This window comes from Coenobita brevimanus, chromosome 75 (genome assembly GCF_032717465.1).
Source record: "Coenobita brevimanus isolate Jiangsu-jjx chromosome 75, ASM3271746v2, whole genome shotgun sequence".
Classification (NCBI taxonomy): Eukaryota; Metazoa; Arthropoda; class Malacostraca; order Decapoda; family Coenobitidae; genus Coenobita; species Coenobita brevimanus.
Window position 1 is genome coordinate 29,504,006 of NC_137028.1, and position 27,500 is coordinate 29,531,505.

General features: G+C 40.5%; 1 protein-coding gene across 1 annotated transcript in view; it reads left to right on the plus strand.

Moving 5' to 3' along the window:
* LOC145408100 (receptor-type tyrosine-protein phosphatase F-like) overlaps positions 1-27,500 on the plus strand; it is a 131,699-nt gene that overhangs the window by 4,717 nt on the left and 99,482 nt on the right. The window contains exons 2-8 of the mRNA XM_080278908.1: positions 1,672-1,803; positions 6,536-6,700; positions 7,426-7,548; positions 11,092-11,319; positions 17,287-17,415; positions 22,665-22,732; positions 24,344-24,551. Coding sequence (XP_080135034.1) covers positions 1,672-1,803; positions 6,536-6,700; positions 7,426-7,548; positions 11,092-11,319; positions 17,287-17,415; positions 22,665-22,732; positions 24,344-24,551 — 1,053 coding nt within the window. The remainder of the gene's footprint in view (positions 1-1,671; positions 1,804-6,535; positions 6,701-7,425; positions 7,549-11,091; positions 11,320-17,286; positions 17,416-22,664; positions 22,733-24,343; positions 24,552-27,500) is intronic.

Consider the following 27,500-nt stretch of genomic DNA (forward strand, 5'->3'; position numbering starts at 1 on the left):
TTTGAAAATTCCCAGTTCTGTACATTACTGGGGACACTGGGCTCCAATGGGATATATATATATATATATATATATATATATATATATATATATATATATATATATATATATATATATATATAGAAGACCTTCAGTGATACATTTGGACAAACCAATATATTTGCTTATCATATTAGGTAAATAAATGTAATTAGTGGGTCACTGGAAAATACACTTTAACGATCTAGACAGTATGGGCTATTTTAAAAAGACTGATGGTCAGATTAGTCACTGGCTTGCCAATGAACGAACCTGCCCGTCCCGACAGCCAAACTAGAATTCATGAGGCTGCATAGCGAATGTAGTAATTCATGCACCACGGGTTTTCCCATTGGTATTTAAGGGTTTACACACACACACACACACACACAAGTGCAACTGTTTGTCCAAACACGCACATAGACTTGAACGCACGCGTTTCAGCGTGTGAACGCCGTATCATTCTGTGTGTAGTTGCAGTGAGCTGTTTGCACAAACAGTGTTGGTGACGAGTAGCAGTTTACTACCTTGGGTTGCAATTCTTCTTTTGTTTGTTGCACTTAAATCATTCAGTCAGATGGCATATTCTAATATTGCAGTCTTGAAGCTTTTATTTTTAACTTAGGGAGAATAATCAGGAGGTGAAGGAGTTAGTAGAGATTGCTTCTAACCCCATCAGTATGAGCTGCCTGTCCAAAGCTTAGCAAGAACGTCTGGACACTACATGAATAACAAGAAAATTACATCGTTCGGATCGGATCAAACCTCATTGTATATCCCATAATGGCTAAATTCCTCCTCAGAAAATGCGGACGTTATCTTGCCAGCACATGAGATAAAATTCCTGTTATTAAGACGACTACAAATGTGTGGAGAAACAGTTTTTGACGATTTCTCGAGTATAGTGTAATTATTACAATGATTAATTATGCCTGATATATCTGTATCTTTGCTAGCTGTGCTTTGTAAAGTGAGATGCGTTCTTAACGAATTTAAAACAAGTTTTCCGTAAAAGGCCACATATTAAGAGGTTCATTACATTTTCATGCTATTGGTTATAAACACTCTAAACTAGATGATATAATTCCTATGTATTCAGATTTTGAGATATTTTTAGAGCTAAGAGCTTGCATGATTCTAGATTTTGGTTCTTTCTTCCTTGAATAAAAAGGAAAAGAAGAGACAGGAGTTAAACTAACCCGAGAGTAACATCGGGATTTCAGATGTTGAATAAAATACAACAAGCAGAAGCAAGCATTGCCTAGAAAAACATTATGCAATTGAAAGGGTTTAATATATTGCAGGATAACTTGATAGATGTACTGGCAGTTAAACTGTGATCAAACCCTAAGCTTCTTCTTCTTCTTCATCATCTTCTTCTTTTTCTTCTTCTTATTTTTTTTTCTCCTATTCTCCTACTCCTTCTTCTTCTCACCCTCCTCCTCTTTTTTCTTCATTTTCTTCCTCGTCAAAAGCTCCGAACCGGGTTAGATAAATTTCTCAACTTTTCTAAGCAAGGGTTTTCCTAAAGTGTATATAATCATTGTACACATTTAAAAAAAAAAAAAAAATCATTAGACTGCAGGTGTTATGACCCTGCTTTGGCCGATAGGTAGTAATCGAATCTTAATTCTTCTCCTTGTTGTGGTTCAGAGTGTGCTTCTGGCCGGTTCGGGCGAGGGTGTCAACAGTGGTGCCCCGACTGCGAGAATGGAGGGGTGTGTCACGCTGCTACTGGCTCCTGTATATGTCCACCTGGCTACCACGGCCACACCTGTCAGCAAGGTATACTCCACTCACAGACAAATGTTCATATATAACCCTACGTTGTCTGCTTCCCATTTTAAGTTAGTTGGTAAATGATCCTTTATATATGGAAGGAAGTTCATACAAATCCTCACCTCCTTCGCTTCTCACTTTAATTGCTTGTAAATGATCCTAAACAGACAGAGGTTTGGTATGTTTCTCTGCCCACAGATGATTCTCTAGGCTATGATAGGCCAGGATGAAGAGTGACAATATGCCTTACTTGTGAAGTAGACGCAATGAAACAGTAAGCTAAGTTTTTACACTAGCTGTACTGTCTGTCTATCAATCGAGTTATCTGTCATTGTCTCTTTAAAAAGACACTTGAACAGAAAGAATACACACACACACACACACACACACACACACACACACACACACACTACCTGAAACATAACACCTGCTCTCGCTCCGCAGGCAAGCATGTAATAAATAATGTACAGATACATACAGATAGTGAACAGTTCCACGCACTTACGGTCTCTTTTCTTTGAGCCCCTTAATGCTCTGGGAACACCTGTCAGGAGGGTATACTATACTGAAGGATAGATAGATACATACGTACATCGACAGATCCAGAGGTTGGTATATAGACAGGCAGATTGCGAGAGGAAAAGACGGAATGACTGTGTGTGTGTGTGTGTGTGTGTGTGTGTGTGTGTGTGAGTGTGTGTGAGAGAGAGAGAGAGAGAGAGAGAGAGAACGTGTTCAGGTGCTTGGGGATGCAAAAGTCGACATATGTGGATTGACTAGGACCAGATGAAGAGATAATTGTATGGGAGAGTGGGAGTATGGATTGAGTATATGAGCGGCAGTAAGGGAGAATGAGAGGGCAAAGGAGGATGTGTCTACTGTGGTGTGCAAAAGGTGGATGGAGAATATAAAAGAGTATGGATCAGTTGGTTCACGGATTGTGTGGGTAAGATTCAAAGTAGGAATACATACGTGGGCGATTGCATGTGTATGTGCACCGACAGAAGACAGTGTGAGCAGAGCAGAAGATGAGTTCTGGGAAATGTGCAAGCATGCATGAAAATTCTGAGAGGAGTGAAAGAGTGATTTTTGACTGAAGATATGAAAGAAAAGTAGAGCATGTGAAGATGGATGGTGTTGTTGGTGAGATATGTGTGCTTGCAGAAGTGGATGGGAATGGTAGTGCTCTGGTGGACATTTGTGTGTGGAGGGTACTGGTGAGAGCCAATACCCTCTTTAGGTACACAGTGATCCACAGGTATACATGGTGAGTGAGGAGAAGGGTGGGTGATGAACTGAATGAACGGAGGGCAATGATTAGTTATGATTGTGTGGATGAAAGAATGAGAAGATGTGTGCTTGATGCTAGGACGTACAGATGTTGAGGATGTGGACTTTCCGATCACAACTTTGGAGTGGAGAAAGATGAGATACAAATGCGCTGGATGAATAGAAGGAGAAAAGGGCAGGAGGAAGTAGTTCATACAAAGAGGGTAGAAAGGCTGCAGGAGGATTAGAAAAAAAAAAAAAAAAAAAGGGAAGAATATAAGACAGAAGTGGAGGAACGATTGGGTAGATACGATGATGTGCAGATGTGGGAGTTGGAAGTTGCATTCAAAGTAATCACATGAAATCTGTGCAGCTTGTGAGATAGTGGGTGGGGGGAAAAAGAAGACGAAAGGGATACAGGGAACAGCGTGGTGGAATCAAGAGGTGAGAGAAGCTGTGGCGCAAAAGAAAAACTCATATAGCGAGTGGATTGGAAGCATAGACAGGGGAGGAAGATGAGAGATGGAATAGAGAGTTTTATGTAGAGAAGAGGAGAGAGGTTAAAAGATAAGTAAGAGAGAGTAAGAAAAGAGTGGATAAGGTGCTTGGAGGGAATTTCAGTGTAAACTGGAGGGAATGTAAGAAAATGTTCTGGAAGGAGGTTAAGAGTGTAAGACAGGGTGATAAAGAAGGCAGAAGGGGAGTGAAAGATAAAAATGGTAGAGTGCTGGTGGAGAAGGGAAAGAAGGCTAGCAAATGAGAGAACATATTAAGGAATTACTAAACATACAGAATGAAAGCAACTCTAGTATAAGTGGCTAGGAAATGGCTGGGAGAACGAGGGAGATGAGAAGAGAGGAAGAGATCAGTAGGATGGAAATATTGGAAGGAATGAAGAAAGTCAAACTGGGAAATCCCCAGGATCTGATCGAGAGTATGGCGAAATGCTGATGCATGGGGTAGGGACTGATAAAAGAATGGATATGGATAGTGTGCAGATTGGCCTGGGAGGAATGTACAGTCCCGGAAGACTGGAAGTCAGATATAATTAGTTTCCTGTATTACGAGAAGAAGAAAAAAGAAGTGTGTGGTAATGATTGGGGCATTTGTTTTCTTGGTGTAATAGGAAAGGTATATGGTAGGAAACACATTGATAGAGTTAGGGAAATAATTGAGGATTTGACTGGAGGAGAACAGGGAGGCTTCAGGAAGGAAAGAGGCTGTGTAGATCAGATGTTCATACAAAGGTGTTTAGTGGAGATCTTTCTAGCTAAAGGAAAGAGCTTGTATGCTGCCTTCATGGATTTGGACAAAGCATATGACATAGTGGACAGACACGAAATGTGAAAAAGATTTAAAGTACATGGAGTAAATGGGAAGCTGTTTAATGATATGAAGAGTGTGTGTGAACGCACTAAGGCTGCAGTGCGTGTGGATGGTTAATTGAGTGACTTTTTATGTCTAAATACTGGATTGAAACAGGGATGTGCCATACCTTCATGGCTGTTCAATTTGTATATGGATGGAGTTATAAAAGAGATGCAAGGTATGGCAGTGTATGTTGGAGTTGTCCTAATGAGTGAGGGCAGGGTTTGAAAACTTCCTGTTCTGTTGTTTGCAGATCATACTGGATTATTAAATGAGGAAGAAGGCAAGCTGGTAGGCTTGGAGCATGAGTTTCGGACAGTATATAAGAAACTGAATCTAAAGGTGAATGTAGGGAAGAGTAAAGGTGTGTTCATCGAGTCAAATGAAGTCATTGAATGCAAAGTGAGGTTGAATAATGAGGAAATAGAAAACGTGAGTGCATTTAAGTACCTGGGTAGTGTGATGAGTAAGGTTGGAAGATTGGAGCATGAAGAGCATGAAAGGGTAAAGTAGGGAAAAGAGCTTGCTGATTTATTGAAAGCAGTGATAAGAAATTGGGAAGTGAGCACTGAAGTAAAAAAGTCACTGCATAACAGCATTGTGATCCCCATTCTAACCTATGAAAGCAATGCTGGAGTTTGTTGAAAGAACACAAGTGAAGAGTGTGAGCAGTGGAAATGATCTACTTCACAGAAGCATGTGGAGTTACAAGGAGGTACAGACTGGCAAATGAGGAAGTGAAGCAGTGTTGAGGTGTGGATGTGGATAAGAAAGTGTTAGGAGAAAATTACATTGAGGTGGTTTGGCCATATGGAGAGGGTGGAGAGTGAGAGACTGACTAAGATGTGGATATAATAGAAAGTGTTAGGAGAAAATTACATTGAGGTCGTTTGGCTATACTGAGAGGATGGAGAGTGAGAGGCTGGCTAGGAAAGTGTACATGAGTGTAGTGGAGGGGGTGAGAGGGAAGGAGAGACCAAGAATGAGACGAAAGGATAGAGAGGTATATGAGAGAGGGGGTTGTAAGTTAGAGGGGAAGCTAAATGGCAGGGAACAGGGCGACATGAAGGTGATTTGTTTGTTCCAACGCCTTACGGGATGAAGGCGTCGGTTTTATAGATAGACTTATAATTATGAGCCCCCTTCCCTCTCATTTCATATACATATTTTTTTTTTTATGTGACCGACTCTGGGCATAACCTTCACAGCTTGCTTTCAAGGCCCAGTACTCCTCCTACGTACCGTACACCTCTACATATCACCGCTTCGGCGCTAACACCCACTGTCCATACTGAATACATGCTAGGGCTGTCTCATACAGGACTAGTGTATTGGTATTAGCGGGGGTATTTTTACGACATGTCGGCGGGTCTTCTGGTGGATCAGTAAAGTCTGATATTTATGAAATTCAAATCCTTAAAGTGTTCCCTGCTCCAGCGGGATTTGAACCCGGGTCCGTTAGGACTGCAGGCCAACTCTCTACCGATTGAGCCACCGCCTCCCCATGCACTGGACAGATACACATTTGCTGCATGTGCATGAAACCCGTGCTAAGGCGACAAAGGAAGAGCCAATGTGATAAGAACAGATACTCCACTCTTTGAAACATGTTCGAATGGTGTTGAGAGAGATGGTGTGGTCAAGTCCCCAGTTTTTTACGTTAATTCAGGAAGCATTTGATGTGGTAAAACATGTTTGACCCGTTTTCATTGCTGACTGCACTGTGTTATATGGGATGCGGTTAATCACAGCTAGCAACAAGCTAAGGGCACTTAGAGAGCGCATACCTGCACCACCGTTTACACCAGACAACGCAAATCACCGCCAAAATGTAATAAACGTTTCCCTGCCCATGACACACATATTTACACATTTCATTGAAATCCAGCAAAAACCTTTTGAGAGCTTGTGGATATTCAAGCAAACAAACAGAGGTGAACACGTAATCTCTTCCAACTTCGTTGGCGGAGATAACTATAGGTGTTCCGTATAATGACCGTCATTATTTTTAATACCTTCCCCCACTGTTTTAATAACACTGCCGTTGTTGTCCTATGCCATAGCTTTAATACTGAATCCTTCTGCCTACCTCTGTCCTCAGCCTGTGCTGCGGGCACCTTTGGGCACGAGTGTCGTTTGCAGTGTAGTAGGAACATCATTGGCTTCGACCCCCCAGTGGACAGGTGTAAGGGGCTGACCATTTGCCTGCCAGAACCTTTTGGCTGCTCCTGTGCCCCTGGCTACCGCGGATCGCTCTGTCTTCAAGGTCAGTATTTACCATCTCTCTGTCTACCTACCTACCTGCCTATCTATCTATCTGTCTATCAGTTTTCGATCTGTGTATAATTGGACGTCTTAATCGTTCCATTTCGCCTTGCTCTTTGTCATTTAGCTGCCCTCCCTCCAACTCACATCCCCCACTCTCATTTATCAACCATTCCTCCCCTCCAACTCATATCCCCCCTTTCATATATCAACCACTCTACCCCTCTGTCCCATCAGTCCTTACATTTGAAAGATTTATGCCCACAGCTGGAACAGTTGATTTTGGAAGCGAATACAACAGCTTGAGACAGACTTGCATCACCAATATGGGTTCGGAAACATGATTATATATGTATATATATATATATATATATATATATATATATATATATATATATATATATATATATATATATATATATATAGTGTGTGTGTGTGTGAACTACCTGCGACTTTAATCATATGTTTCTGGTCATGTTTCTTGAAATCATTCCGTGTTAGTACTGAACAGACATGGTTGTTATATTTGTAGTGAAGGATAATATGCATCGCGAAAGCCTACTTTGCATTTAAAACAATGAACACGTGTTTCCTAAGTTTCTCTGTTCTAATCCTTCCGTCAGACTCATGGAAAAAAGATTGTTCCCTCTTGTTCCATTACATCTTGTAGTAGACTGCTGTATGTGGATATAATTTCTTGTATTTCTTATGCACATTTTGCTACAGAGTGTGTTGACGGGCAGTATGGAGCCGACTGTGAGCTGAGGTGTGACTACTGTGTGGGCCAGCGGTGTGATCCCGTCACTGGAAGCTGCCATAGTGGCTGTTCTTCTGACGCCCCCTGTGATGGTCAGTCAAGTATCAATAACATCTATATTACTAGTCACTTGAATCCCATCACGTAGTTTTCTACTTTATTCTTGCTACTCCAGGGCGATTATATACGGTTACTGTGTCAACCAGCAGAGTGATCCCGTCACTGTTATCCCATGTTATCATGGAGGCTCTTCTGCCACGTCCTGTGGTGGTCACCCAGTAACAGTGACAACCATGAAAACAGTGAACTCTTTTTTTAGTTATCCATGTATCTTTTTTTTTTTTTTTTTTTTTTTTTTTTTAATTGCTACACGATTTTACTCAAATCTCCCATGTTAGGGACAACTCTAGCACTTCATTCTAACTAACGTTAAGTACTTTAGTTCGCTGAGAGCAGTATAAGAGCCTGAGAGTGGTAATACTTTCATCATTAACCCTGTCATGGACGGGTCAACGCCATTTTTCTGTTCTAGCAAACGCCAGACGATTTTAGTCAGCTGAGAGTGAGTCATGGGAGTATGAGAAAATTAAAGGCGTATCCAACACCTGCAGTTTGAAAACGTTATCCTGAGGTGAATAACATCGTCTGGAAACAAGAAGGATAAATTATAAAGGAGCTGAAGCTTAAAATGAGAACTGCAAATGTGTCCCGAGTTTTCTATGATAATTTTTAGGAATAATATATGTGGAATGTAGAATGTGCCTGTCCTCTACGTATGGTTGCTGATTGCACTGTGTAATGTGGAATGCAGGCTGACTACACCAAATAACTGGAAAACACTCAGAAAGCGATACCTCCGTCAGTGCCATTGCCATTAAATATGGATCCAGATCCAGATCCGTGGAGATATTGTGTGGAATACATAGAGTCCAGAACCGCCCCCAAATTTAAACAATTGTTCCCTGACCCATGGCCCAGTCTTCGACAAAATTGTATTAAAATTCACTGAGAATTTTTGAGGTATTGTGCGGAATACGTAGGATACGGTTGGATCTGGATCCGCCCCAAAATTTAACTAGGTCTTTCTTGCCCCATGGCCCATTGAAATTCATTGAGAACTTTTTGGAGATATCGTGTGGACAAACAGACAGACAAACATAGGTGAATACATAACCTCCTCCAACTTCTTTGACGGAGGTAATTACAGTCATGTCAAACATGTCCGTCGAAAACTGGTGTCCTGCTTCCCTTTCCGTATTTCATCACTTTGCTCCAAGGATGTATTTTTCAGATGACTTAAACCAATACCAGACGATTTTATTGAACATTAGAAGAACCTATTATGAATTAGACCAATACCAGACGATTTTATTCAACAGTGGAAGGATTTAGTTTGACTTAGACTATTATGAAACGATTTTACTCAATAGTGGAAGAATCTGTTTTGAATTAGACCGCTAGCAGTCGATTTGATTCAACAATGGAAGGATCCATTGAAAGAAAAGACTAATGAAGGCTACATCTAACCTGTCTTGTTCCAAAAGTCTCCCTAAAGCTGAAAATAAATAAATAAATAAAAGAAAATCAGTAGATGGAAATAAAATAAATATAAATAAAATAGAAAAGATGTCACCGTGCCGTAGGGTAAAGTTTTAAGCATGTGGCCGTGGATCCTGGATTCGCAAACCAACTTACGACCAGTTCCCTGTCGTAACTTTGGATTGTTTCTCAGGAAGAAAAATAAACATGAGAGTATGCAGCACTCTACTTGCCTTGACCTTACTGGAAAAAAAAAAATCCTAGTTATTTTTTTTTTTTTTTTTTTTTTAATGCATGGAGGAAGGAATCAAAGTCCAGATACCAGCAAGATGGTTCCCTCCAGGAAAAAACAAAAACAAGATAAAAGAGAGCCAGATTCAAGTAATAATACTTCTTCCATTGATTAGGATTTGGTCTGCAGAAAAGACAGTAATAGTTTTCATAATCTTTCCTTGTTCCTTGCCCTTCTTGCAGAGCAGATCTTGCTTATGACATTGAAATGACTATTTGTTCGTGAACTTAGTCCTGGGCAACACTAGGTGTGCCTGGTAAAAGTTGTTTTGTAGATTCATATTATTTCTACACTTTGGTGTCAAGTACAGTCAAGGACACATGTACACCTACTGTTCCACCGCGTCTACTGAACACTTCAGGGCATGTCCATCACTTCTCTTCAAAACTCTTGGTATTAAAGAGAATCACATTCTGTCAGAGAAATATACCAAACCCTCAAAGATTAGGAATTTTATCCAGCAGATGAATGTGAGAAGTACTGATGGGAAAATCATTATGTGCTACTCTCCTCTACTACATTCATTTAGCCTCGTACGACGACAAATATCTAAGCTATATTTACTACTGCCTCCGAGCGATTTTTGCTTAGCTTAGGAAAGGTTTCTCGTCTTGTACGGTTTAATAACAGTCCACATTACATCTCTGGCAGCGAAAGACATCAGTGTTGTTCTGACGAAGACTCATGACTTTACTAAGCTTAGGAAAGGCTCTGGTCACTTAAAGATTAAAAACTCTATATAGCTGATTACGATAAACATTAATTTTGCTGTTCGTGATACCGACAAACACTTTTTTTTTTTTTCTCTCAGGCATGGTATCTCGTGGCTACAAGTAAATAACATGGCTAAATATTGGCAACAACAGCTCCGTCGTCTGGTATAGCTCACTTATAGAATGACTGAGGTCCATCAAAGATTAAATAAGGTTGAATGTTGCTTGACTGAAGTTGAGTGTACTATAGTGAAGGAGTCAAGGTGTCCTGTGCATAATATATCGATGAAGAAGAGTTGGTGCCAATTTCCCAGGCCATAGAATATACGCATTATTTAACGCTTTCACCTTCTGCGGACGCTTTACTTTCTTTTAGTCAGACTACCACAGGAGGAAATTCTTCAGCTTAGGCCACATCTAACAGTCAAAAGTTGACAAGAATCTCGATTCACCTGTGATGCACTTGAATTTTCTTCAGCTGAACATAATGTTTTGTATTTAACTCGAACAACATACCAAAGTGTGTCCATAGCAATCAAAGAGTTCGCAGACCCAACCTCATTTGCACAATTCAGGATGTCATTAACCCGTTCAGCGCGATGAGGAAGCTTTCATTTTGTTCTTCGTATCGTCGGTCATCTTTATTCAATATAGGATCTTCTCTCGTACTGAATGGGTTAATGAATATTTGATCTACCGCTACACTGCAAAAAGTCTCCTCAAAGATGAATAATATCGTTTGGAAACACGTTATTTAGGTTAAAAAATAATAATAATGGTCATGATAATCATGATGATGATGGGGATAATGAAAAGAAGAATTTAGGAAACAAATCAAAGTCGGGAAAAGATTAAATGTGGTACATTACCAAACCCAGAATCATTTGCAGAAACTGAACTAACTATGGGCTTGCCTTACCTGTGTGCCCCACATTAACACACTCAGCATCAGCTTAAGCTAACTTAATCTTATTAACCCAACTACTTAATGTAAACTAACCAAACCTAACCTAAACTGACAACACGACACAACCTATTCTAATTTAACCAAACCCAGTCTAACCCAGGCTAACCCAACCCAACCATTGAAGGGTCTGGGCTGCCACTGGACTTGCCCCACCTGCGCGTCCCGCCCAGCATCAGCCAGGCAACGCAGAGCTCGGCTCTGGTGTCCTTCCCTGAGTGGAGCAGCGAGCACCATGACGGCTCCGGGGGCTTCACCATCACTGGGTATGAGGTGCAGCTGCGGAGTGAAGCAAGCGACTCATGGATCACCAAGTTCAGTTTTTCACCATCATCCGTCTCAAGCACCAACACAAGTATGTACTGTAGAGATCGTCACCATTATGAGTTAGGAACGATTGCCAAAATAATGCTAGTTATTCCACGCAACAGGTTCCACCAACACAAGTATGTACTGTACAGGCCGTCACTCTTATAAGTTAGGAAGGTTTACCAAAATAATGCAAGTTATTTTCTTCAACTGCTACTGTATATTCGGTAAAAATGTCAAATCTTTTTGTAATAGAGGAAATCATTAATCGTTTTTTTTTTTTTGTGTGTGTGTGTGTGCGGATTTAACTGCAAAAACGAACAACAAAAAGGCAACAATACAATTTATATGTTTTTGCTAATCCTCTGCCCAACTACCCCTGCATGACGTAATGTTTATCCTAGTATTGCCATCACCAGTGGATTTTATGAAGTAGATTGACTTTTCGATTTTGAAGATGTTATTTTTTGCGCAAAGAACGACCCATATGTAAAGCGTAAGTATTCTCCTTTCAGTGTTCTACCTGTGGAACAAAATGAAAATGTTAAAAAATTTCTTTCGTAGCCAAACTTTTTTCATTCATTTTTTTCTTTTTTTTCCCCCACGAAGAACAAGACAGAGAGAAATTTCTTGCTCTCTTTTTCAATCCTTCGGGGAAAAAACACACACAGAAACCCAAGAGAATTTATTTATTTATTTATTTATTATTTATTTATTTTTTTGAGGGGTGGTCTAGGGCTGCTGCCAAAGTTATCGTGCTGGAAGAGTACTTGTCAATCCCCTCCGCCTACAGGGCCTGAGCCGCCGATCTTAGGTTCAGACTCTGGGGATCCATCTGTAATGAAATCGAAATGACAAACTCCGTCTTATGTTGGGGTCGTTAGGTTTTAACGGGTTACCCATGTCCTGGATAGTGTCGCAAACAACTGTTCCATTTTACCTTGCAATAAACGACTGTGGTCAGTTTTGGGAACCCCTAAAAGGTTATGTGTTTATAGATGCAATTGCCACGAACATATCGCTTCTCTGTCACCCTGTCTACAGCAGTGAAGGTGCCCTTCCTCCAGTTAACACCGCCTTCGCTTACATTCCTCTCCTTTCCATCTTGTCGTCTGCCTTTCCTTCCCTCTTTCACTGCACCCACATGAACTCTCCTAGTCAGTTTTTCATTCTCTGTTCTCTCCACATGGGAAAACCATCAAAAGGTACTTATCCTGACATTATGCACCACATCCACATCGGCAGCACAACACTCCCTAACTTTCTCATTCCTCTCTGTCTCTCCAAGTAACTCTACATGCTCTTCACAAATAATTTATTTCCATTCCTCTTAATACTGACTTGTGTCCTTCCTAATACAACCTCCTCCCTCCCAAAATGTATATGGGTAGGCCTGTGAGAAAGAGAGAGAATGCCGAAGTTGGACTATTGATAGTTCTTGTGCTTTTGCACTATTCCTTTGTTTCTCATTCCTCTTTCATCCAACCCTTAGGTGGGAAAAATTGCCTTTATGATGATGGTAATAACGCTGATAATTATAATGATGATAATGATTTTTGTGATCTCTATTTTTTTTTCTTTCCTTTTCTCTCTTCCTCCCCCCCCCACTTTTTTTTTTTGTAAGGAAGCAGAAGGATATGTGAATGAATGTGCTGTTTGATCTTTGTGCTTTAGATTTCATTTCTTCTAGTTGCTACCTTACCCAGTCCTTTGGTGGGTAAAAAGGTGCTGATGGTTTAAAATTGTACTTTTGAACTTTATATGCCGGAGTTTCCCCTACGACAGCATACGGAAGTACTGACTGAACATAACAGTAGTTCCCTCTTGACAGCATACTATGACAGTACTGACATGGCAGGACAACACTATCTCCCCATGACAGCCTGCTATGATAGTCTTGTACGGACATGACAACAGCTTTCCCTTTATGACAGCATGGCATGACGATACTGGCTGGAATGATAGCGATAATTCCCCCATGACAGCATGACATGACAATACTGACGTGGCATCATGGCATGACAGCATTATTATGATGTGACACCACTAACCTGACATTACATGACATCACTGCCGTAACTTGACATAATATGGCAGCAGTATGGGTTATAAAATGACGAATTTATCTTTTTAAATGGACCAATAATATGCTAGCCATAAAGAACGACTAAAAAGAGCAAATAATGCAGCCAAAAAAGCGGTAGCAAGAGCAAAGGCAAGAGCAGTGGATCAGTTCTACGAGGAATTGGAAACACCGGAAAGACAAGATCTTTGCGTTGGGAAAAAGGAGGAACAAAGTGACAAAAAATCTTACGCATATAAAGCAGATAAAGGATGGTGGGGATAAGGTACTGAGCCCAGAGAAGGGCATAAAAGGAAGGTGGAAAGGGTACTTCGTTAAAAGTTAATGAAGGAAGAAAACGAGAGGAGTGGTTTGGAGATGGGACGCCAAATGAGAGGGACACACCTGAAATAATTAGTTAGGAAAGATGAAAAATTGGAAGGCATCGGGACCAGATGAAATACCAGCAGAAGCATGGAAAAGCTTACGATAAGAAGGAATACATATAGTAGTAGATTTAATGCAGAAGATACAGCATATCATCAGGAAAAAATATCGGAGGCCTGGCAAGTGTGATAGTACCGATCTACAAGGAAAAAGGTGACATTCAGGATTGTGGGACTTATCAGGGTATAAAGCTGATGTCACACATAATGAAAATATGGGAGAGTATGATAGAGAAAAGGTTAAGGGAGGAAACAGAGACTCGTGAGCAACAGTTTTGATTCATGCCAGAAAAAGGAACAACAGATGGAATCTTTGCAGTGCGTCAAATCCAGGAAAATTTTTTGGAGAAAACAGAGAAAGCTGCATATGATTTTTGTCGACTTGGAGAAAGCATATGATCCTGTGCCAAAGGAAATATGGAGATGTATGAGCTCGAATGGCATTTCAGAAAGGTACAGCTTGTGCTACTGGTTAAAGATATACAGTATATGACCGGGTGAGAACTCGTGTCGGCAGTAGAGTTGCTGTGACAGAGAAGTTTTCAGTAAAAGCTGGGCTACATCTGGGATCCTCGCTGAGTCCCTATATCGTCGATTTGTTAACGGATGTTTTGGGGAGAGGCATCACTGAAGAGGCTCCATTGGTTATGTTGTTTGCAGATGATATTATGCTGATAGATACCACCAGGGAGGGAGAAGAACGGAAGTTGGAGGAGTGGAGAAAGGAAAGGGAGAATAGAGGACTTAAAATTAGTAGGAGAAAGACGGAATACTATGCTTTAATGGAGAAGAACAGAGAGATGTGAGTTTGCTGGGAGAAAAGTTGAAAAGAGTTGGGGCATTCAAGTATTTGGGCTCAAGTATAACAGCTGACGGGGGACTGGATGCAGATATTAACCATTGGATACAAGCAGGATGGAGAAACTGGACAGATATGTCAGAGGTATTATGTGATTGAAATATCAGTAAGGAGTAAAAGAAAAAGTATTTAAAACGGTGTTAAGGCCCACAGTGATATACAGTTCTGAAACTTGGCCCATAAAGAAGTCTTAGGAGAGAGAAAGCTGGAGGTGGCGGAGATGCTGATGCTGAGATGGATGAGCGGCGTCACGGGAACGGATAAGATTAGGAATGAGAGAATTAAGGCCGTTTCACACCGGATGCGATGCCAGCTATGCTGCTGATGGGAAGCGACGTGGCTTTCAATTGTTTGTGTTGTTTTGAGTGAGGCTATTCAGACTGGATGCGATGCTATGTAACGGTCGCGTGTGACGTCGCTTTCATAGCTTTCCAGATCTCCGCCTCCGCGTTTTTTCTCGACATAGCTTCCGTCATGCATGCGCACTAGAGTGCTTGAGGAGTTAGTTGCCACAGTATGCCAGTCTGTCTTTCGTTCGCACATAGGGACTGCCTGTAGTTTGTATCTTGTTTCTGGATGTTTCTTTCAATCACTGATAATACTTCACTAGACTGAGCGAGAGATAGTCTAAAATAGTGCCTGAATTTTTCCTCACCACTTGAAAGTTCTTGGAAAAGGCAGTGATATTCTCCCAACTTTAATCATCTCACATTTGTCTCGTACCCATTTCTTTTTCATTTTCTTGGTAGAGGGGGCAGTAATAGCTCCTCCTCCTTCTCCTCAGACCACTCGGTACTGTCGTCCATGCCTCCAGTGATACGACTTATCGCAACATCCGCAATGTAACTCGCTGACATCGCTTCCTGTGGGAAAAATCACATCTCAAGCATCGCGATCGTACGACCGCATGGTAGTTAGCATCGTATCTGGTGTGAAATGGCCTTTAGGGGAAGTTTAAGGTTGTGGAAATCTCAAAGAAGGTGCAGGAGAGGCGACTACAATGGTACGGACATGTGATGAGAAGGAGTGAGGACTCTGTGGGTAGATGAGTGATGGTCATGGAAGTGGAGGGAAGAGGGAGAAGGGGTTGGCTGAGGAGGCGGTGGATGGACTGTACACAGCGAGATATGATGGAGATGAATATAGCAGGAGATGCATTTGGACACAGAGGAGAATGGAGACGACTAGTAGGAAACAGCGACCCTATATAAGCATAGGCATAAAAAAAAAAAAAAAAAAGATTAATCCTCGAACTAGACCTCATCAGATCATATAACCCTGGTAGGGTTACAGGAGAGCGCTACCCCTTCCAGCACAGCAGCCACTGGGCGGGGAGCGAACTCGCAACCTCACGATTACGAGCCCGACACCCTACCACTGAGCTACCGCGCTTCCCAATAAGCTGTGGGAGAAGAAGAATATGTTAACCCGTCCTTCGTGACATTTGATGAAGAAAAAACATATATTAAAATTATTAGTAACTTGTTCGAAAATCTAACAATCTTTTCCTAGCTCAGGTAGATGGCATGAATCATGCATGCAAAAACCGGTGAATCTGAGCGCTATCGATGGGTCTGTCTCCAGTGTAGTGTTATCGATGGACAGTGCAGATCTGTCGTCAGCCCGTGACACGTTAACTATCAAACTACAGTTATTGAGTTTTCGTCTTCTCACACATTTATTCACCTTCGAGATTTTTTTTTTTTCCCAGGAAGGATTGAAGGAATACATTTAGTCCGTATTAACCCCTCTCCTACCGTGGTGCCCTCCTCATCTACATAGCTTAGTCCGATAGCAGAAAGAAAATAGAAAGACGTTAGTGTAATGAAGGGTGAACTCCAGAGTGTTGGTAAAAAGTTCACCAAAATCAAAGTAGAAGGATATATATATATATATATATATATATATATATATATATATATATATATATATATATATATATATATATATATATATATATATATATATATATATATATGTACATAGATAGACAGAGAGATATAGATAGATACCGGTATATATACAGTATATCGCCCCACCTTGCCACTAAAATGGTGAGTTCTAATGTGTTAAGGGAACAGATCAGTCAGTGTAACCATTGCTTGCGATGCATCATTTTATACTTCTCATAATCTTTTTCACGTTTTATATGTTTACTTCATTGTGTCAGCGTAATTAACACGCTCGGGTAACCCAAATCCATAAGGCATACTAGCAGCCGCCCCCGCAAAACACAAAGAAGCGTTAAGGGAAGGTGGTGGTGGTCACGTTGTTAAATAAGTTGTCTGCGCATGAAGCGATGCGAGTTTATTCCCAGGCTGTGGAATGATACAATCTCATTACCGTATTTTGTTAAAATAGTCTTTATCTATGGTACTGTGTCTTTCAGAAGACCCAGCGACATATCATAACCCTTCTCTCCCTTTGCTAATACCAACCTGAATCAGACAACGCTATCATGTATTCAGGGTATAAAATAAAAGAGGTGACATGTAAAGGTTTATGGCAAGTAGGGGAACTACATGACTTCTTAGCCTTAGAAAACAGATAATCAAGTCTCATCCCCAGAGTTGAACGAATAGCCTTAGGGGGGAGGGGTAGGACGTAATAAATAATCCACCCAGCATTTATGTTTATCTGTAACAGAGAGGATCACTGGGCTGCGAGCAGGATATCAGTATGAAGTGAGGGTGTTGGTGCACACTCAGGATGGAGTAGCTAATGGAACCACCAACAAGAGAGTTCAAACAGCTACTTTCAACACACCTTGCCATGGTACTAGTATTATTGTCCTACTTTCTTTTGCCTTATGCTTCTTTTATACGCCTTAATGTTATCTTGTGGAACTGCTGGTTAGAGAGTTGAAAAAGCTACCTTGCGCTGGTAATTACGAGCGAGCAAGCATGGAGAGGCGATTTTTACTGAACGTCCAGCTGACACGACATGGCCCGACCGCGATGGTTTTCAGAGGTTAATAACTTTTCTATTATGTGAGATAGGGAGGAGATTCTTTCAGCAGATTGTAGATACATTCAATAAATCTTGTTTATAGCTATAAATATACTCATGAGACCAAAGAAAGCCCTCGGAATCCCAACTTTCCAAGGGTATGTACTGAGGGTTTCAGTTGGCATGCTCCACAATGAAATAGAATTTTAAAAGATTTCCTGTTGTAACACAGTGTTTTTCTTGCATGAATTATCATAGTTAAATATCGGGTCTTACGCTCTTACACTCATAATTGTACATGAACGTTTTTCCTGTGTTTAGGGGGTGTAATCAGCAAGGGTAATCGTCCCATTTCTGGGTTTTATCATCCGCTCAATAGCCAAGTCGGGAGCAGAGAACTGAACATTGCGCGTGTGGTAAATGCAATGGCGGTTCGCTATATGCACATCCAGAGAGAAAACGTGAGATAGATAACACGTAAGAAAGTAATTATTTTAGCTCAATTATTCTTCTGTTATTGTTCAACTGCCTCACCAGATTTGTTGAAAGTTTAACCAAGATGAAATTATGATGATAGGCGTTTGTACAAACTCTCGCTCGCTAGTCACGCCCTCACATAAGCGCACTTTACTGGTATTAAAGGTGTCCTGCATTTGTTTTATTCGTGTCTCTTACATGCTTTATGTGCCTTAAGCCTATTTTGTGGAACTGCTAGTAAGAGGTTTTAAGCAACGACTTTTTACACGTTTTGCACTGCTAATGCCCATATCGTCTTGCATTTGCTTTCCTCGTGCCTCACACCTATTACATATGCCTTAAAGATATCTCGCTGAATTGTTAAAGTTCATGAGCAGTTACCTTCGACACGCATTGCACTGCTGATGCCCATCTTGTCTTACATTTGTCTTACTCGTGCCACATACTTAATTCATATCCCTTCAGGACATCTTGCGGTACTGCTGTGTAGTTAGATTTCAAACAGCCACTTTCAACACAGTTTGGACTACTAATGTCCATATTTCCTTATACTTGTCTTAGTCTTGTCCTATATCTGTTAATAACGTACTTCGTTAGGCTAACAGTAATAAAGTTAAGACAATGGCTTTCAAAACTCCTTGCACTGGTAGTGTTAATTCAGACATGTTCTTGTCTGTTGCTTGCCCCACTGTTCTCTTGTTCTTCATCTCTTGTTTAAACTTCTCTCATAAAATTATCTTCTGCTGTCATATAATTCACTTGTATGGCAATAGAGTTCAGAGTATTTTCTAAACACTGATAATGCTAATATTGTCTTAAACATGTCTTACATTTGTTTTATACTGTTTTATATTCCTCTTAAATTTCTCTGAATCTTGTTCCACCATTGTCTGTTTTTTTTTTTTCCCTTACAGTCGCTTTTTCTGTCCTACATTCGCATGATATTCACATTTACTTTTCCTCTGCTTGTCTATTTCTTGTTTGATATGCTAAAATACTTTAAAAAGCTTCTTTCCATTTTATTTTCAGGCTCGCAAATATTCATTTTCCCATGTTTGTTTTTTTTCTTATAATCTTACCTTCTGTTGCATTATATTTGTTCGAAACTTTCAATTGCTTGTCTTGTCATGTCCACATCTTTGTTTATTTTATTTTAAACTTCTCTTACTCATCTTTACATGTATTAGGCTGTCTGATGCTAATCTTCTTCGGTAATAAAGTTCGATCTGCCCTGAGCAAGAATCTTGCTTTGGTAATGACAGTTCTGTATTATGTCTGTTGTATACTTATGTCATACTGTCTTATATTTATTTGCTGTTCTAAGTTACATGCCTTATTCATTTATTACACCTACTTTATATTGTTCCTAACTGAGCTTCTCTTGTCTGGTTCTTGTTTAATGCTCAAATTGTACTTCCCAACCTCTATGTCCTGATAATGCCAAGCTTTACGTAATATCATGCAATTCTGAGTCATGTGAAAAAGAGAGGAAAAATTAAAATAATTAAATTTTTTGCTGCCATGAAGACATTTGAATTTTTAAAGAACAAGTCAAGGGTGGTTAGTCTTTCGAAATGATGGTGATTTTTTTTTCTCTTATATTTATGCTGCCGTGAGACCAGTTTATTCTCAGCAGGAAGGACTTCTGGGTTTTGAGGTGTTAATGAAGGCTGAATAAAACCCTTCTATTTTGATATTTTTTCATCAGCTGAATGGAATAATTTGGGCACAAGAATATATTGAAAAAAAAAAAAAAGTTCCCACTCATAATGCACTTTGTTATTATTCTTGCTGCCTCTTCACCATTTTAGTCAGCTCATTGTAAATCTGTTTGAATGAGTTTTTAGAAGGTAATGTGACTCCTCCTGTTTTAGATTTTTTTTTTAGCACAGTAGTTTGGTGAAAAAAAATAAAAAAGAACTAAAACCTTAGTAACAATGAACCCAACTTCAAAACCAGGCTGTCGTATTTATATGTTGTTCTTGCTGCAGTCAATCGATAATCTTCAGCTTACTAGAGTGAATTGCCAGTGAAAAGGTTTGTGAAGGATGGAGGTGATCCCTGCAGGTCGAAAAAGTCCATCTAATGCTGAGTAGAAATGTTTAGGCTGCAGAAAGAATAAGATTTTTCTGTTACATATCTGTATCTCCAGACATACTTGTATCTGGAGAGACTTTTCAAACAGCAGGGGGGAAGAGTCAGATACATCCTACACAAGGGCCTAAATGCAGGAGGTGTTTCACATGCAGAATAGAATTATCTGATGGGAGAAAAAAATAATCTAGAAAAACCGCAGGCATTAATATTATGTCTGCGGTGAGGTCGTTTTAAAGTTTATTCTTTCTTCGCCAAAATCACTTTATCTTAGTGATCTTGACGCCGGTGATATATATTTGGTGTATTCCTGTTGACACCATCCAACTTTATTCACTTTGTGCCAGAGCTATGCACTGGGGAGGCTAATTATAGCTTACTTTACTTTCTCAGTACATAAGGTGTCCATTAAGCTGGTACTCGAGAGAATAAAAAAGATGAAAGAAGAAAAGAAACGAAGAAAATACATCTCTTTACTGAAGGGGTTAATGCAGAACGTCTGGAACTGAAAGATGATTAATGAGTACGATCATTTAACACTAATTCGTAAAGCCTTACCTAAGCTGAATAAAATCGTCTGAGTACCACAGGATTATTTTGAAAACGATATCGCAAAAAAATGGTTGACTTCTTCACCACGATGGCGTACTAGTTTACGTGTTTGTTGCTTCATACAGATGGTTTTCTTCTGCTCAATAGTGTTTCCTTTTATTAGGGAAGTTAAAAACGGCTTTAATTAACACATCAGGTTCATGACCTCCCTCCTCATTAATGTTAATAAAATTGTCCAAAAGCTACAAGGAGCTAATCAGACACAATTAGTTCGTTGCGCAAAGGACTTTTTTAAAGCTGTTCTTCCTACTCTAGACTAGTTTGTTTAGATCTGAATAGACATTTACAACCGGATTTGCTAAATATAGCCTTCGTTAATCATTTCATAACCAGGGGACTCTTTTCACCTCAACAAAATCGTCAGGTGGTATTAAAAATTGTTCATTCGTTTATTGCTCCAGAGAGTGAACAGAATATAGCAAACTAGACCACTTATGACAGGCATTTAAGGTCACAATGTCCGTTCATTAACCCTGAGTTACTTTTTTTGCGAACAGAAGAACATAAATATCTTTCAGATTGCACCCTTTGCTAGAACCGTGTGGGGCGTCTTAACCCTCTAGACCACCAGACTGGAAGAATGTAGTACAAAAACACCTCACTGCACTGTAGAATTAAGAGTATTTGTGCCCAGTTGTGCATTTATTATATTAGGAATGTAAATAGAAGAGGAATTAGTTTTTTTATGAATATCGAATGCACGAAGGTTATTAATGCATACGGGCTATTAATGCTAGTTCTCAGTCTTCCCCTAGAACAAGCCACCCACTAGTCAGTTCATATCCGGGGACCGAATTGATATACTGGGTATAGGTAGGAAATGAAACCCCCACCTCATCTGTCCTTGAACGCAGAGCCATGCAGTTCACCATCCTCCTTTCGAGAGGCTGGTAGGGAGTTTGAAGGACACTTGTACTGTCGGTCAGCGGAATTGCCTAGTTATGCTGATGCCACCAAGTGAAGGCGTTCCTTACCAACACCTGTATTACTCGGTGAAAAATGGAGACAAACTGAGTCTACCAGTTTGATTGCTGCAATCTTTCTTGCTGGTTCTGAATTTTGTTTTTAATTGTCCTATGTTTTTTTAAATATTCTGTCCACTTTAGGCTGGCCAGATATTGCTGTTTCCATTTTGACTGACACCCATTAACAAGATGTTAACGCTAGAATATGGTGCTAATCACGAAGTGCTTTATGCAAGCATACAGTGCTGAAATCTTTTCTTACTCTGAAACTATGCAACAAGAAATTTCAACTAGCACACGGCCTTAGTCACGAAGAAGTGCCATGGGAAGGATATGTAACCGTAGTATTGTCTCATTCCACCATTTTTATGAGTACGCTGCTGAAAAAAGGACGAAAATGTCTGCCAAGTTAAGACTGGATGGACTGTTGTTATATACTCGTATTTCAGTTTCTAGTTATGTTTTTCTTGTATTCCAGGTTCCTGGGTGTGTGTTTACTGTATTTCGGGTTCCTGTTTATGTAGTTCTTGTTTCTCAGGTTCAGGGTTACGTATTTCAGGTAATTAGTTATGTAATTCAGATTCCCAGTTAAGTACACGTACATATTGTAATTCAGGTTACAAGTACATTTCAGGTTACCATTTATGCACTTCAGGTTCCTATTAAACAAATTTTTGTATTTCAGGTTCCGAGTTACATATTTTGGGTTGCTAGTTATGAATTCAGGTGGTTATGTATTATTTCATGTTCCTTGTTACGTATTTATTGTATTTCATGTTCTAAGTTGCAAATTTCAGGATAGGAGTTACGTAATCCTGGTTCCTTGTTACAAATTTACTGTATTTCATGTTCTTTGTTACTTATGTATTGTATTTCAGGCTCCAAGTTGTATTCTTCCTGTGTAATGTGTTTATGTTGTTTGGTCAGGTTCGGATATTGACATGATTGACCTCACCCCGTCCAACATCACCAACCACTCTGCTCTGTTGACCTGGGTGAGTGCCACTTTGTGATGACCGAATTATCGTCTGGTGTAAGAGGTTTCGCAGCGCCTCTTTTTTAGCGATTTATTTTCCTTCTGACACCATATTACTTGTTTTGTGGTATGTTTATCTGTTTAATATCGACATAGTTTATCAGTCATATGATGTGAATAAGTATCTGCCTAATATCAACTCTGATAGGGTCAGTAACATACAAGAGGATTAGTGTGTGTCTATTGCATTGTGTATCGCGAGGAAGACGCATTACCTGTCCTAAGTTATCCCCTTCACCCCAGTGACACTTTTTATTCTATCTTTGTTTCCTTCCGATGGTGTTATTCAACTCTGGAGAGACTTTTCAAGTGGCAGGGTTTGATGAAGCCGCCATTAATCCCTTAACTAACAAATGTCTGTTGTAAGATAATAATCACTGGTTGGTACCACGAATAAATTCATAAATACCTCATGGGAGTGAGGGAATTAACGAGAAATTTTACCTTGAGCTTCGACTCTGGCAACAACTTCCTTTCACCAAGAAGACTGAATTAAGGATGAGTCAAAACTATACAGTAGCCCTCCCCATCAAGCTATCAGACAAAACCTATTCGGCCCAACTTGGACAGAATCTAGAGTTGAGTCGGGTCAAAAGGGTTGTATCTTCTCAGTCAAGACAACTATAATGTGTGGGTGTAATATCTTCACTACTTCTAGTAGTATTCCACTGCCTTTACCTTAATCTTAACTCATACCCTACACATTATTTCCTGATGCATCATTACAAAGAAAATTTTCCAAGGGCATACCAAGCCTCTCTTAGCTTAGGAAGAGTAATATGTTGATGAAGGTGAAGACTGACTATTTCTCTATTGCCAGACGCCTTATTCCCACAAGGGGTGGCCACAAGCAAATCGCCTCCACGTCGCCCTGTCCCCCGCCATTTCACTGCCCTGCTCCCAGCTCACACCCCCCTCTCTCATATACCCCTCTACTCTATCCCCCCATCTCATCCTTGGCCTTCCCCTCCCTCTTCCCCCCTCCACCTCACTCACATACATTCTCCTCTTCAGTCTCTCTCTCTCTCCTTTCTCTCCACATGGCCAAGCCACCTCAGTGTGTTTCTCGTAACGCTTCCCATCACATCCACACCACAACGTTCCTTCACGTCCTCATTTGTCAGTCTTTCCATGTGACTCCACACGCTTCTCACAAATAACTCATTTCCACTGTCCTCACTCTTGACTTGTGTCCCTCCATCAAGGTCCAAGTTTCACTTCCACACATTAGAGTTGGTATCACTATGCTGTTATGCAGTAACTTTTTCACTTCCATGTTCACTTCCCTGTTTCTTATCACTGCTTTCAAAGAACTACCAACCTTTCTTCCTCGTTGTACTCTTTCAGGCACTTCACCCTCCAAACTTCCATCCTTACTCATCACGCTACCCAAGTACTTAAACGCACTCACATTTTCCATTTCCTTTTCATCCAACCTTAAAGTACATTCAGTGACTTCATTTCTCTCAAAGACGATAACTTTACTCTTCCCTACATTCACCTTTAGAACTGAATGAAGTGAAGTAATCATTAAATTTTGTCAGCGCCTGTAGCATTGCCTCCATTTCAGGACGCAGCACACGCCCGGTGCAACTTGATCTACAAAGTGACGGTGAGGGCTGGTCATGATGCAAGGGGAACAACTGTCGTGGAAGAATCCACCTCTAACCAGTCATTCCATATAGACAACCTGATGTCTGACACAGCCTACCATGTCACCATCACAGTCCTTCCCTCTCAAGATCAGTTCCATCTTCCCTTTACCACGCTGCCCAATGGTAATACTTCACATTTTTATCTTGTTAGAAAAAGAAGGTTTAGGTTCATGCCAAGAGGCTGAAGCTGCATGTTATTTATGCTATTACATACAGACTATTTGTGTGTGTGTGTGTGTGTGTGTGTGTGTGTGTGTGTGTGTGTGTGTGTGTGTGTGTGTGTGTGTGTGCGTGCGTGCGTGCGTGCGTGCGTGCGTGCGTGTGTGTGTGTGTGTGTGTGTGTGTGTGTGTGTGTGTGTGTGTGTGTGTGTGTGTGTGTGTGTGTGTGTGTGTGTGTGTGTGTGTGTGTGTGTGTGATGATTCACTTAGTCCGCTTATAGATGGATACCTGTAAGTTGATAAAAATCAAAGTCAGTCATCTTTCTAAAGATCGTCGTGAGTGGAATTAGAGAAAAATACTCATAAAACAGTACGCAGTAATGGGAACATGGTGAAAAAGTAGGTATTTTGTTTGACATCCTGGTTTAAATTATATCCTCGTAGACATGATACAGTGTTAACTTCGAGGACAGCTCCACTCTGATCGGTGGCACATCCTTCCCACAGCTGAAAAGATCAGGATTCGACTCCTAGGCAAACCACCGTACCTTCTAACACGGTTTTCTTCCTTAGCCATTTTGCATCCAGAACAGCATCAGGGACCAAGATGTGTAAACAGACTGTCGCGTGTCGTGGTCTGAGGGAATGTCTGGTTGCTTTCCTTACCACTTGTGCATATGCAGTATGTCTTCGTGATTACCCTTAACCCCGAAAGTCCTGCCCCCATATGTTAGGACAAGAGATTTTTTTTTTAATGCAAGGGAGAAGAAACCATAGGCCAGAAGCCTGTGAACTGTTCCCTCCAAAGATAAAATAAAAAAAGATTATAGGGAACCAAATTCAAGATCCGTTCATTTCGAGGTGCCTGGACACAGTTAAATGACTGGAGGTCATACGCATTAGGAGATACAGACAGAGGAAGACAGTTCCAGAGTTTACCTGTTGCATATGCGAAGGACTGGGAGTAACGGTTAACTCTTACATTTGACAGCGAACAGAGAAGGTATGAGAGTTTGCTGCTAGACGTGTGCTATGCGCTGGCCATAGTGGTGAAGGCATGCAAGCAGACAGTTCAGAGGAGCAGTGACCATTGGAGTAACGCTAGAAAATATATAACGTTGCAACAATTCGGCGAAGAGATAGAGCTTTAAGTGAGCAGCAAAGAGGAGAATTAGTGAGACGAAAAGCCATTGATCCACCTTGTTGAGAAGAGCATCATAGGGAAAGCCTCTCCACACATAAGATTTGTACACTACACGGGGACGAATAAAACCTCTGTATAAAGTTAACTGTGCTGGGAAAAAAGAAGGAAGGGAGTCGGCTTAGCACACCCAATCGACTGGAAGCAGATTTCACAAGAGGGTAATATCATCTTTCAAAGATAAATCCCAAAAGAATTAAACCCCAAGTATGTCCAAACGTAATGCAAGATTGAGTAGGGTATTGTTAAAAATCGAGGATATTCCTGTGGTAGATTCTGACGGTTAATAGACGTATGAGCAGCATCTTTGATGCATTAAAAACAACAAGAATACCTTTACCTCAGTCAGAGATATGAACCAAGCCATACACTTACTGTATCATAGCCTCATCCCTTGTATATTAAAGTAACTGTAGAGATGGATGCTTTGGGAAGCAGATGGAAATGTGAAGGATGGAATCATTAGAGTATGAGTGAATAGGTTTAGATGTACAGCTTAGAAGGTCATTAATGAATAGAAGGAAGAGAGCTGGTGATAGAACAGTGGCCTTAGGAACATAACTATTGACAGCCTTAGGAGAACACCGGTGGGTGTATAAAACAGCAGCTGTTGAACGATCAGAAAAGAAGCTAGAGATGAAGGCACACATAGAAGGACGGAAACCGTAAGAGGGCAGTTTGGAAATAAAAGATTTATGTCACACGCGACCGAAAGCCTTTGAGATGTCAAGTACAATGGCAAAGCTTTCGCCAAAGTCCCGAAAAGAGGATGGCCAGGAGTCTAAAAGGAAGGTGAGATCACTGGTGGAGCTTCCCTGGCGGAACACATACTTACAGTCGAAAAGAAGGTTATGATAGAAAAGGTGCTTCAAAATAATTTTCTTAAATAATTGATTCAAAATCTTTAGAAAAACAGGATGTTAAAGAAATTTGGATATAGTTACTGGGCTGAGAATAGTCACCCTTCTTTGGGAAAGAGTTGAAGAGAGCAAACTTCCAGCAAGAAGGAAAAGTATAAGTTGGCAGACAAAGGCAAAAGAGTCTGCCTAGGCCTGGTGTAAACACAGAAGTACATTTCTTCAGGCCAACAGGAGGGACTCCATCAGGTCCATATGCCTTGTTAGTACAGTATTGAGGTCAGTGATGGCAGAAATAACACCAGTTCAAAAAATTTTAATGCCAGCCATGAGGATGACAGAGGGTGGAAGTGATGGAGGAACAGCACTGGAATCGTCTAGGGTGTAATTGGAGGAGAAAGTCTGAGCGAAGAGTTATGCTTTATCAGTAGAAGAAACAGTAACAGAGTCATCAAAGTGCAGTAGAGGAGGGGAGGATGATGAAGGAAAGTTGTTAGAAAGGTTTTTGGCAAGGTGCCAGAAAGAGCCGGAAGAATTTCAGTTGGAGAATTCAGAACATTTAGTATGACTGATTTTTTTTTCTTTTTTATAGCAGAGCGAGGGATAGACATTCCATGATTATGGGCAGAAACATAAGAGATGAGATTCAGGGGTGGGTTGGCTCCGGTGCATTTTGAAAGCCGTCTCCTTGTTGTGGACAGCATAAGAACATGCATAATTATACCAAGGATTTTTTGCATTAGGCACAGGATGCCAAAAAAGAATGTATGCTTCCACGCCCAAGAAAATAACCTCCGTAATGCGTGAGGCACACTCAGATGGCTCATGGCCATGAAAGCAATAATTAATTATTCC